Consider the following 13747-nt stretch of genomic DNA (forward strand, 5'->3'; position numbering starts at 1 on the left):
AAACCTACCGGTAAATCTTTTTCTCCTAGTCCGTAGAGGATGCTGGGCGCCCGTCCCAGTGCGGACAAATTCTGCAAGGCTTGTATATAGTGTTGCTTACATAAGGGTTATGTTACAGCTGAGATCAGTTTCTGGCTGATGCTGTTTTGTTCATGCTGTTAACTGGTTTAGTATATACCATGTTGTACGGTGTGTATGGTGTGGGCTGGTGTGTATCTCGCCCTTATATTAACAAAAATCCTTTCCTCGTACTGTCCGTCTCCTCTGGGTACAGTTCTTTAACTGAGGTCTGGAGCAGGGGCATAGAGGGAGGAGACAGTTCACACCCATCTAAAGTCTTAGAGTGCCCATGTCTCCTGTGGAGCCCGTCTATACCCCATGGTCCTTACAGAGTCCCCAACATCCTCTACGGACTGGGAGAAAAAGATTTACCGGTAGGTTTAAAATCTTATTTTTTTCTCTGCTCACATTGTAGCAAGTGCCTTGTTCAACTATAACATGTTATGTCTGCCAGTTTACTGTCAATTTATATTGGTCTCTCTGCAAGTGATTTTGATACTGAGTTTTGACCAAAGTTAATTTGCTTTGGGGATATTGTGGATACTTTATTACGTGCTACATGTTAAGGGGGGTACTCACAGAGCGATCGCTGCTTAAAATCTAAGCAATCTGACTAGATTGCTTAGATTTTAAGCAGCGATCACTCCGTGTGTATCCCTCACAGCGATAGCGATGCGCAGCCCAGCGCATCGCTATCGCTGGTGCTAGATTGGGCCAATCTAGCAGGTCGCTCACTTCACCCGCTGGGTGAAATGAGCGCCCCCCCCCCCCCTGTCCCCCCCCCGCACGCTCAGCACACATTGCTCTGTGCTGAGCGGGGGGAGAGATGTGTGCTGAGCGAATCGCTGAGCACACATCTCTCCACAAATCAGCCCGTGAATACGGCCTGTCTGTTGTTACCTTGTAAAACGCACAATAAAAACTATTTGCAAAAAAAATACAACAAGCTTCTTTACTGCTGAACAGGCATGTAATAACAATGTAGCTTTATGCAGCAAACACATACAGAGGACTGTGTAAATAAGCTCTGCCCACCTCATCTGTTCCTACTTTGCCTCTTGATCCCATAGGACAGGGGTGGCCAGACTTTTGGAGTCGGCAATCTACTTTGAAAGCTGATCTACCTAGGTGGGATAATAGCGCGCGCAAAAAAAGTGGCATGGCATAACAAAAAAAAGGGACGTTGCTGCACAGAGTGTAATGACTGTCTCGCACGAAATAACACATTGGCCCCCACAGGTAAAAACCTCAAACACATATGCCCCCACAGTGCCAGATACACATATGCCCCCACAGTGCCAGATACAGATATGCCCCCACAGTGCCATGTGCCCACAGTGCCAGATATGCCCCCCACAGTGCCAGATATGCCCCCACAGTACCAGATACAGATATGACCCCACAGTGTTAGATATGTCCCCACAGTGCCAGATATGACCCCACAGTGCCAGATACAGATATGCCTCCACAGTGCCATGTGCCCGCAGTGCTAGATTTGCCCCCACAGCGCCAGATATGCCCCCACAGCGCCAGATATGCCCCCACAGCGCCAGATATGCCCCCACAGCGCCAGATATACCCCCACAGTGCCAGATATACCCCCACAGTGCCACATATGACCCCACAGTGCCAGATACAGATATGCCCCACCTGTGCCATGTACCCACAGTGCCAGATATGCCCCCATAGTTCTACTCACCGTTTTGCTGTGTGTGGAGAGCACAGCGCGCGCTTCTCCTGCCTGCCGCTCTGCCTCTCAGTCTGGTCTCCAGCGGTGACGGCAGAGTGTATATCTCAAATCAGGCGCCGGTCCGCGAGCTCTGATTGGCTAACGAACCGGCACCTGATTTGAGCTATACACTCCGCCGTCACTGCCAGAGACCAGACTGAGGGGCAAGGCGGCAGGCAGGAGATGTGCGCGCTGCGCTCTCCTCGCCTCGGGGAGTGGATGGGCGGTGGATCGCGATCGACTGATCGCATGTCCACGAACGACCGATTGATCACACTCGACTGTTTGGCCACCCCTGCCATAGGACATACCTCCCAACCGACCCGATTTTAGCGGGACAGTCTAACGTTTCACACACTACACTAGCCGCCGTTATTTTGGCCGTCGGGATCCCGTCATCAGTCTCCTGGATACCGCCAGGATATCATACTGAATCTGCTGAGATATTTAGGCACAGAATCAAATGCAGATTTAATACAGCTTGCATACTGTAGATGTACCTGGAATATGGTAATGTTTCCGTCTGCTGGAAATTAAAATTTGTTCTATTCTTAAAATTTGAGGAAAGCAGCCTCTGTTATTGCATGGATACGTCTTACAGATACTGTAGTTATGGATGAGTTCTATGTGAAATGCTGCAATGCCGCCATCTAGTGTATGAATAAAACATTTGCATTGTCAATTTTCGCCTGTGAAAAGTTACCAGTGTGTGAAGGGTATCTGGTCTATAGATTTAGGTCGACAGTGTCTAGGTCGGCCACTATTGGTCGACAGTAGCTAGGTCAACAGGGTCTATAGGATGACATGTCAAAAGGTTGAAATTAGATTTTCAAAACAAAATTTCTTTTTTGGAACATTTTCATACTTTACAATCCATGTGAGCTACGATTGGGAACGGTAACCTTGCCTGAAGCATGGCGAGTGCACTAATTAGGGTTCCCGGTCACTGTACGGTGAAAACGACACCAATTTAAAAAAAAAAAGTCATGTCGACCTAGAGACACTGTCGACCTAGAATCCCTATTGACCTAGTTACTGTCGACCAATAGTGGTTGACCTAAGTGTGGTGGACCTTGCATACCACACCCGTGTGAAGTTAGGGTATACTCTATATTGCATTTTCTTTATACAGTTTTTTTGTGTGGTTGTTTTGGTTTCTGTATTTGATGTCACTGCACTTGGCTGCTGCTGGAGATCATTTGTGTTTTTTCATAGAGCTGTTACAATGATCATAAATGTTCGTGTGAAGATACATTCCATAATTGTAATGATTTTTCTTTTTTCAGATTGAAGCTACAGCGAAACATTTGTGAAAATATATTCTACGATCATTGTATCATCTCCTAGTTCCTGTAGAGACATCAGCAGAGATGGACAGTGGGAAGTTTCCGGAGTCATTTGCATGGGGAGCAGCAACGGCAGCCTATCAGATTGAAGGTAAAACTTTCTTTTGAGATCCATTTATCTTAATCCTTTAATCATGGTGATTATGTTAATCACTTGGCATGTACAAACTGAACAAAAACATGGCATTCTTTTTTTTTATTTTTTATTTTTATAGTTTTTCATTGGAAACAGTATATGAGCATACTGAAAAGTTAACAGTCTTATATTAATGTGGAAACAGCTCCATGACAAGTAATTTAACTTTTTGTTTTATTTTTCATTAGAGATGTGCGGGTTCAGATTTACTCTTTTCTTAATGCCAAAATTAACGCGAGTTCGGATTTATCCAGATTTTTCTTATTGGCTATCCACAAAACACGTGAGAGCTAATAAGATGCCGTTTTGAGATCTGGGTAAATTGCAGTGTTGGTGCCAGAGGTTTTGTGCCATGTCTGATCGTCCTCCTGCAGGAAAGCACATCTCCACGCACACTCTGACCACAGTGCAGTAATAATACATTTTTACGTTTTTAGGAAAAATTAAATATAAAATGATATATTGATGAGTGAAAAGGAGTGGAATTTAGCTGTACTTTGATGTGATGATTTCACTGGTTTCATTCTGCAGGGGTTTTTTGGTACAGTTGGGTACAGGTTGATATTATTGGGTTGTTGAAATGCTGTAGGCAGACAAGTAGGTGCTCTTGCAGCATTGTCGGTCTGCACTCGTTATAGTTCTTAGGTGACACTTCCTTTATGAAAGCAAACTGTTCTTTCCTGTGAGAGGTTTATTCCAGATTGTACACATATTAAAAATATTACAACTTCGCAGGTGCTAGGTGTGGTGGTGGCGGCTACTTGGGTTTCCCCCAGCTTCAGGAACTGTCCACTTCCTCAGTAAATAGTAGTGGATGCACGTGCATTCTGGAGCGGGGGATGCATCTGACAACATGGATCTCCCGAGTAGGCTGCAGCCTTGGCAGTAGTTGCTGTTGATCCACTCAGCCACAGCACACCTATTCCTCCAAAGCATAATTTGATGGAAATGGACCACAACTGATTCGCCCCCATTAAACCGTATACTAATCTGTCAGTGCCGGCCCCTTAATGCAGACCCAGACATGCTTCCTTTGTGCCTGCTCCTTCCTCCCTCAGTGTGCCTGTTCTTCATATGAAGCTTTATCATAGGGGTATATCTATAATGGGAGCCAGATGTGCGATACCGCACACCCTGCACCCGTATAGTTATAAAAAGCCCTCTGTGGTGACCTGTGCTGCAGACATAAATCCACGGCCATTTTCCCAGTGATTTGCGCATGCGCCATAGCAGTGTCCCCGGTAACAAGGTGCAGACACCATGTTCCCAGAGAACTGCACATGAGTCTGTTCACTGCTAGAGTGGAGGGGGCCCACACAGAGCCTGCACATGGGCAGTCTCCTTTCTTACAATGTCCCTGAACTTTATATTATACTTACACATGGTAGAGCAGGAATTGTGTAGAAAGAAGCCATGCCAAAATCACTGGGACCCTGGATTGTCAAGTACATTCTGCTTATTTGAATGGCATATTGTAGAATATGCTTCTTTGTTCAATATGCTTTCTTCGTCCCGAAGAGGAAGTCAATACTGCGAGTCTTTGTCTCACTCCATTGTTGCACGTATAGATGAGGTTTAGTTATTCTCTCTCCACAGATACTAAACAGCCAGAAGAACACATGAAATGCAGTAAAGTGGATAACATATCAGATATTCCTTTCTTCTGCTACCTCTGCTGCCTACCCACCTTCTAAATCCGCTTCCTCACATGTTGCTTTGTGTTGTCCCAAGCTCTGATTTCTTTTGTAAAGGAAATCTTCAGCCTTTCCTTTTTTCTTCTGAAATGTTATCTTCTGTGCTGAGTACTGCAGTTCTAAATAAATTGTCAACATATTAGTCTAAGTACACTTCTTCAAAGACTTATGCTTGTCTAACTCATCTAATAAAACACAAATCATATGTTATGCAAGCCAAAAGCAACTTTCTATCTGACATCCGGCAGTGACCGTGCAGGAGGATGTGTTGCTATGTTGCTGCAGAGGTGGAGAAATGTGTTTCTAAAGGGGAAAAAGGAATGTGTTGCTACATGGGATGGCCACGCCTCCACTGTTGCCGCATTGCATACACTTCTGTTTCCATAGGAACATTTTAACAATACTTCAAGGCCTTTCCCACCAGTAAATTGTATGTATTTAACATGTTTAAGCAAGTAAAGTTTTATTGTGGGCCCTTTAATGATCGCGATCTCCCAATGTGGCCCGCAGGTTGTGCACCCTGCTTTATATACATCTCTACCTCTTGTCATTCAGCACTACTTGCTTATTCCTTGATCTTCTTACATTCTCACGCAGTGGGGCATATGTATCAAAGCTTGGAGAGGTATAAAGTGGCAACCAATCAGCACCCAACTGTCATGTTGCAGGCTGGGTGCTGTCAAGGGGGGGCAATGGGCATACAACTCCACACAGAGCCTTGCTTAGAATCAAACACATGACCATAGCGCTTTGAGGAATCGTTGCTAACCACTGTGCCACCAGAATGTCCAGAATTTTAAGGGGAGGGAAGAATGAATATAGATTTCATTAAAGAAAATGATATTCGGTAACTAATATATACAGACAGTTCTATAGTGATGAACATGTGCTTTAAAATGCAGTGATATGGTTAATAAATCACAAAATCACAGATTTTTCAGGATACAAGCTCTTTAAATAAATTATATCAATCAAATTAGTTTATTTTATTTTCTAAAATTTTATTTTTTTGCTAAAGAAAATTTATTATTTGTGGTTCTACTTATTGTGGTGTAATTCATATTTAGTTGTATTTCTTTATTTAAGGAGAGAAGTTGGATTTCTTATTTTTTAGTAATCATCCAAAACCAAGGGCTAGCATCTCTTTTTATTTGGCACACTCTTTGTTAATTAAATTGTTGGCAAGAGGTGTTTTCTGAAATGCCAGTAATGAGTATTGTACTAACTGTATGAATTGTCGCACAATTGCAGTTATTCAGTTTACTCTGATCAGTTATCTGCAAGTAATGTAGTTGAGTATGTTTGCATAGAGAGAGGTATGTGAGGCATGTGTAGCGGCTGCCTTTCTGAAAAAAATTAATGAAAATGTGTTTTTATATTCAGTTAAAGCTTCTATGTATCAAATAGCTATAGGGGGGTCATTCCGAGTTTGCTAGCTGCCGTTGTTCGCAGCACAGCGATCAGGCTAAAAATCTGCATTTCTGTGCATGCGCAACGTACTGTTACAAAGTCCTTTGTGGTTTTGCACAGGTTCTAGCGAACAGTCGCACGGCACAACGCAAGAAGATTGACAGGAAGGGGGCTTTTCTGGGTGTCAACTGACCGTTTTCTGGGAGTATTTGGAAAAACGCAGGCGTGCCAGGGAAAACGCAGGCGTGGCTGGGCGGGTGTGTGACGTCAGAAGCCAACCCACCATCGTTAGACTCAACGCACACGAAGATTAAGTCCAGGGCTGGTCTTGTTCTGTACAAAATGTTTTTGCAGGCGCTCTGCGGCACAGGCGTTCCCACTTCTGCAAAGCGAAAATACACTACCCGGTGGGCGGCGACAATGTGTTTGCACGGCTGCTAAAAACTGCTAGCAAGCGATCAACTCGGAATGACCCCCATAGATAGGTAGATATACTCATCATGTGGAAGCAACGTAATATGTAATAGCATGCAGGCATGATCTAGCTGTACAGTTGTTGTACGGTCACCACCACACTGGGGAAGAAATGTGATCTTTCACTGAGGAATGATGATTGGTGCTAAACGGGGTGGTAGTAGTATCTAAGAAAATGCTGATATCCTTATTGACTTTTTTGACTCTGATGAAAATAATAGATCAAGGGGGAGCTGTAGATGTAGCATATCTAGACTTTAGCAAGGCATTTGACACTGTCCCACATCGCAGACTGCTAAATAAACTTGAAAGTGTGGAGGTGGATTACAAAACAGTTAAATGGATAAGAACCTGGTTGCAGGATAGGAAACAGACAGTTGTAGTAAATGGAGTGCAATCTTTGGAAGGAAATGTTACCAGTGGAGTACCCCAGGGATCTGTACTCGGACCAGTTCTCTTTAATATCTTTGTTGGTGACATTGCAAATGGTATTAAAGGTAAAGTATGCCTTTTTGCAGATGATACAAAGATTTGCAACAGGGTAGACACACCGGGAGGGGTAGAACAAATGATTGATGACCTAGCTTGGCTTGAGAAATGGTCAAGAACGTGGCAACTACAGTTTAATGCTAAAAAATGCAAAATCATGCACTTGGGTCTCAAAAACCCAAAGGCTAAATATAGTATCAAGGGTACTATAATGGAAACTACTGAGGAGGAAAGGGATTTAGGAGTCACTATTTCAAGTGACTTAAATGCAGGAAAGCAATGCAACAAAGCAATGAGAAAGGCAAGTCAGATGCTTGGTTGCATAGGGAGAGGAATCAGTAGCAGGAAAAAAGAAGTGATAATGCCACTGTATAGGTCATTGGTACGGCCGCATCTTGAATACTGTGTCCAGTTCTGGAGACCATATCTCCAGAAGGATATAAATACATTAGAGAGTGTACAAAGAAGGGCAACTAAAATGGTGCATGGCCTACATCACAAAACTTACCCGGAAAGGCTAAAAGATCTTAACAACATGTATAGTTTGGAGGAGAGAAGGGAAAGGGGGGACATGATAGAAACTTTAAAATATACCAAGGGTTTTAACAAAGTTTAGGAGGGAAACATTCTTCAAAGGAAGAGGAGTATTAGAACTCGAGGACATACACTGAAACTGGAGGGAGGCAGGTTCAGGGGAAATTTAAGGAAAACTTACTTCACAGAAAGGGTAGTGGACAAGTGGAATAGCCTCCCATTAGAAGTGGTAGAGGCTAAGACTGTAGAGCAATTTAAACATGCTTGGGATAGGCATATGAATATCCTTACAAAGAATTAAGCTTCAAAAAGGGTTGAGAGTACCTAAAGGATAAAAAAAGGGGCAGACTAGATGGGCCAAGTGGTACTTATCTGCCGTCAAATTCTATGTTTATGTTTCTATCCTGCGGTTTTTATGCACTAGAGATTGCAGTGAATGGTGGACAAGACTAAAAAAAATTCTGTGCAGTTTGTCAAGTTATTGTTTGAACTAATCTGAGTAGGTCATACGTGTGTGACAAAGGGGGCAATTCAATTGTTTTTTTTTGGGGCACCCAAAGTACTGGTCGCCGCTCGGAACAATACAATTGCTGCTCCAATCAAGCATCTATTACTTCTGATGCACCCAAAAGCGCAGAGTGGCTTAACCCAACTAAGGTCCCATAGTGGCGGGCACACTATGGGATGTATTTAGCATCCTGGCGGTCGAGAAGTGGAAGAGAGGCAGCAGGGCTTTTGGTTATTTGTGCTGCACTGCATTTTGTAAGTTCTACATATTGCTAATTCCACAGTTAACTATGGTGTCAATTCATTCTGCTCTGTGGTGTGGCTGGAATACATAGAAGGTGGACATCTGGGCACAACAAAAATGATATGGGGAATACTGGGTGAATCTCTTAAGCCCAAATTCTGCCAGGGAAACAATAAAAAAATCTGCAAAAATGTGGCAGAATAAGGTGAATATTCCACATAGAGTTTTGAAAATTTCTCTAATTTGTCTAAAATAAAATGTCGCTGTTTCTGCCTTTTCTAAATTTTTTCAAATCCTCACTTTTCAATTACATAAAACTTGTGTAAAAAGGGGGTGCAAACCCAGAGTACAGTACATTGTTTTTCTCATTGTTTCTGACACTTAGGGGGGGATTCAATTGTTGTCTGGGCGCCACTATAGAGTGGGCTTTGGTATGAAATTCCGCTGGTCGGGATGCCGGTGGTCATGTGACCGACTCTGGAATCCGGACACATCTCAGGAGACTGGCGCCGGAACATTGACAGCCAATATGTCAAGGGTAAGTATCGGTGTACATGTTAGGGTTAAGGGAGAAAGTTAGGCACTTAGGCACTAGGGGTGGGGTCAGGGTTAGGCACTGGGTGGGGGCAGGGGTTAGCCCTAGCCACCACCCCAGAGGGTTAGCCCTAGCCATCACCCCCAAGGGTTAAGGGAGGGGTGTTAAAATACTTACCCCCTCCGACGTCGGGTTCTTCATTGTTGGGTTACCGCTGTTGGTCATGTGACCGGCAGCATCCTGAGCAGCGTTATTTCATAACGAACCACCCCCTATAGAGGTGCTCAAAGAACAATTGAATCACCGGCTCAGTGTCCGTATCAATGAGAAAAACAATGTACTGTACTCTGGGTTTGCACCTTCTTTTTACACAAGTTTTCTGTAATAGAAAAGTGTGAAACATTTAGAAGGCAGAAACATCCACATTTTATATTAGACAGCAGAGTTTAGATACATTTTCAAAACTGTTATATGGAATATTAACCTCATTCTGCCATATTTAACTGCAGATTTTACGTTTCTCTGGAAGAATTTGGACTTAAGAGTTTTACCCAGTATTCCCCATATCATTTTTGTGCAAAGATGTTCGCCTTCTACATATTCCAACAACACCACAGAGCAGAATGAATTGACACCATCATCACTTAAATAGTTGACTGTGGAATTAGCAACAGGTAGAACTAACAAAATGCAGTGCAGCACAATGATCCAAAAGGCCTGTTGCCTCTCTTCCACTTTCAACTCCCTCCTTTACACCCTTTTCCTCACTTAAAGCCCTTGACTTTTCCACCCTCCTTCCTTCCAAAGAGGACACCAATTTCTGTCAAGAAATTGTCTTGTGCTAGGTACATACACTTTAATCTAGTTATTTCCTTCTCCACAATCCACCATCTGTTTGTTTCCCATTTATGAGGATTAGGCTTGTACTCTTGTGTTGTCTTCACCCCACTCTTCCTGAATGAACCCTTGACCCCATAATTTCTCTCCTATTTCCGCAATGCTTGCCTTTTCTCTCATGGTTCACTTCCTACCACTCTATCTTGTATCAAGCACCAGCTTATACTCTCTTCCTCTCTGAATGCTTATGGAGGGTCACAAGCTGGATGCTAATCAGGCAGGCTGTGCTATCCAAGAGCTCCCAGTGACCTGGGAGTTTTCTGCAGCTTATACAGCCTCCCCACGCTTGTTTTCTGTTTTAAGGCCCTGTCCTGCATCACCTACTTGTGGACATAGCAGTGAGCTGGTGCAGTGGAGTCGGGGAGCCGGTTTCCTGGCTCCTGCGGATTGCGGCCCACTCACTGCCCTGAAGCCAGGGCCTCGATTAGTGACCCCCCCCTCGCCGCTTGGAGAGATCCCCCGGGACGTCTCACCGGGACTCCTAGACCTCGCTCCTGCCTAGCGCTTACCGCAGCCTGTGCTCCGGTGTCCAGCGTGCGGAGGGGGAGACTCGAGACCCGGCTGGAGCCGAGCCTGGAGCTCCGGGGTTCCAGCGGTGGCCATCTTTACTAGTGGACGGCGGAGGGAGGGATGGCCGAGGCCCGGCAGCGCCCGTGTGTGTCTGCCCCACCGCCCGACCTGCCTGGGGTGACCTCCTTCCCCCTCTTCCCTCCTCACGAGCTGCTTGCAAGTGTGTGGTCCCCGCTGCTGTGGGCGGTCCGCCGGCGCAGCTGTGCCCCCCTCCCCCCGGCTAGGTTTGGCAGCTTTCTGGGGTGGCGCCCCCGCGCTTCTGGGGGTTCCCCACCGAACCTCACATAGCCTCTCCCAGCCCCCTGTGACAAATACCATCAGGCCGGGGGCTTTTTAGCCACAGCTCTCGGGTCAATTATAATACACTATCCTGCCCCTCCGGTCACTGACAAGACCCCACTTGCACAGGCCAGATTTACGGGGACCCGTCTATCCTGCCCTGTGCTAGGCCAGGTGACTTCCCAGGGTCACACTACTTGCCTCCCCCCCCCCCCCCCCGGGGTGAGTCATATTCCGGCAGCTTATTCCCATTTACCGGAACCCTGCCTTCCTCGTTTCTCCCCTTTGCTGATTGACGCCCCGTCCCCTCGGTGCTTCCTGCGGCTCTGTCGTTAGCTGCCAATGTTGCTGCTCCACACTGTAATGCACCGTCCTGTGCTCTCATTCTCTTCTCCTCTGCCCGGCGCCACCTGATGGCCGTCTGAGACCAGGCCGCGGGGAGTGACCGCTCCACAGTAGCTATGCTGTTGTATGTATTTTGCTGATCCTGACACATTATGAGCTACTTGCAAACATCCTCCTTGCTGTCCCCCCCGGAGCATGGGGCGTACCTCGAAATCCTCTAGGTGGAGCAACAACAACCAACCTGGAAAAGTCACGAGGTCCCAGGCGGACCTGAGGCCTTTCCTCCACCCTACGACCTCCCCACAGATGGAGAACCGCTCCTCCCCCCGTCCCCCGACTTCTCCCTCTGCTTCCTCGATCTCGAATCCGGCTGATGACATGGCTGACCCAGCGTCAGCAGGCGGTCGTGGTCTCCGGGAAATCCTGACCTTCATGAGGTCCCTTCCAACTAAACAAGACCTTCAAGACACTATCAGAAATGAGCTCGCCTCCATTAAAAGCGATATCTCCCACCTGTCTGACCACTTGGTGACTCTGGAGGAAGACCAAGAGGCTGGAGCCTCCTGTATATCCTTGTTGAGGGACTCCGTCCTTGCTCAATCCAAGAAAATCCGGGCCTTGCAGTCCAGGATGACGGCTATCGACAACAGGGGCAGGCGGACAACATCCGCATCCGTGGTCTCCCGGAAGAGGTTCCCCAATCTGGGCTGGTGGACGCTCTGACCAAGATATTTAACGAACTCTTGAATAAGGATTCGGATAATGTTATCACTTTTGACAGAGCCCACAGGGCATTTAGACCGAGAGGCCTCTCCACCGACCGGCCTCGTGATGTCATTTGCCGGCTCCATTATTTTGCCCAGAAAGAGGAAATTATGTCCAAAGCTCGGCAATTGGATGGTATCGACTTCAATGGCTGTGACATAAGCCTCTATCAAGACCTTTCTTGGCATGCACTCCAGCAGCGGAAATCCTTGAAGCCCCTAACGGACGAATTACGAAAAATCCAGCTACTTTACCGTTGGGGTTTCCCTTTTAACCTCCAAGCCTGTTCCTCTGGAAAATGATACACCCTATCTTCCCACGCTGACCTCTCCCCATTCTGCTCCTCACTGGGTCTGCCTCCACTGTCCATCCCGGATTGGGAGTTTCCTCTCCCTGATGTTCATCTCCCCAGGCGAACTTCTAGCTCGCAACCATGGCCCGAGGTTCGGGGCACCAAGAAAAGAGTCCAGCCGACTGTGTCTCCCTCCAAGACCGATTTGCTGTAAAGGACCCTTCTGAATGTTAATGTGGTTCATGTTCTTTTTGTCCTCCTATAGAGACTCATGCTGATAACGCAATGATGGAGGGTATTTTTTCTTTTCCAAAGAGTCCTTCCATATGTTTAGTGTTAACTCCTAGCTGTTTACAGAGGTTATTGATGACTAGTTAATTTGTTTGCTCATGATTGGCCGGAGGGAGGTGAGGGCTGTGGTCTTTTCTGCTGCCCTTGCCCCCCTCTGGCCACTTCTCTTAGTGTAGGATTTTTTTTTATATTTTCCTCTTTTTGTGTCAGTATCAAACATGTTTTTTCACCATGGTTTCTGCTGCAGTTCGCACCCGTCCCCCCCCCCATTCGGCTCTGTGCCGGTAGGGAGGCTGACAGTGATACGGTTCAGCCTTTCTCCTGCGGGTCTTTCGCTGATGTTATTACATTATTTTTGTATTTCTTTCTTCTTTGTCTCGTTTTCCATGCTTGCTCTTCCTTCTTCCCCCTTTTTTCTCCCTCCACTTTCAGATTTATGGGAATTCGCCTTACTTCATCCCACCATGAGTACCTCGGGGAAGATTAAAGTGCTGTCCCTCAATGCGCGTGGTCTTAACACGCCGGAGAAGAGATCTAGCCTTCTACGTCTACTGAGATCTGAAAGAGCGGATGTTGCTTTAGTGCAGGCGACCCATTTTAAGGTTGGAATTCGTAACCCCTCTCTCACCAGTTGCTACTTCCCCGCAGCATATTACTGTAACACCCCAGGTAGCAAATCCAAGGGAGTGGCTATCGTTTTCTCCAGGGACTTGCGTGTTTCGGACGTTACCGTACATAGGGTGGTACCGGGTAGGCTCCTCCTTTTGACTTGTAAAATCTTTGAGCAAATGTTCACCTTCGCAGTGATTTATGCTCCGAACCAGGCCCAATTGTCTTTCTTCAATTCCCATCTCCCGAGGTTAGACCCTCTATTCCATGGTGTCATCGTTTTAGGTGGTGACTTCAACTGGACATTGGACCCCAGCACTGACACGTCATCCCAAACCTCTAGATTCGTTGCATCCAAATATCGCCGTGTTAAACGCCTATTCCACACACAACTAGCTGACTCCTGGAGAACCCTCAACCCCTCAGGGCGTGACTACTCCTTTTATTCACACCCTCACCGGGTTTACTCCCGTATTGATTACTTATTTCTTAGCCATAGACATCTCCCGCGTCTCATAGATGCCACTATTGGCTCCATCAC

General features: G+C 46.1%; 1 protein-coding gene across 5 annotated transcripts in view; it reads left to right on the forward strand.

The window, feature by feature from the left end:
• LOC134927354 (cytosolic beta-glucosidase-like) overlaps positions 1-13747 on the forward strand; it is a 146512-nt gene that overhangs the window by 54046 nt on the left and 78719 nt on the right. For all 5 annotated transcript variants that reach the window (XM_063921712.1, XM_063921729.1, XM_063921702.1 and 2 more), the window contains exon 2: positions 3076-3226. In XM_063921712.1, the coding sequence (XP_063777782.1) occupies positions 3160-3226 (67 nt within the window). In that variant the 5' untranslated portion in view covers positions 3076-3159. The remainder of the gene's footprint in view (positions 1-3075; positions 3227-13747) is intronic.

The sequence above is a fragment of the Pseudophryne corroboree genome, chromosome 1, assembly GCF_028390025.1.
Source record: "Pseudophryne corroboree isolate aPseCor3 chromosome 1, aPseCor3.hap2, whole genome shotgun sequence".
NCBI classification, from domain to species: domain Eukaryota; kingdom Metazoa; phylum Chordata; class Amphibia; order Anura; family Myobatrachidae; genus Pseudophryne; species Pseudophryne corroboree.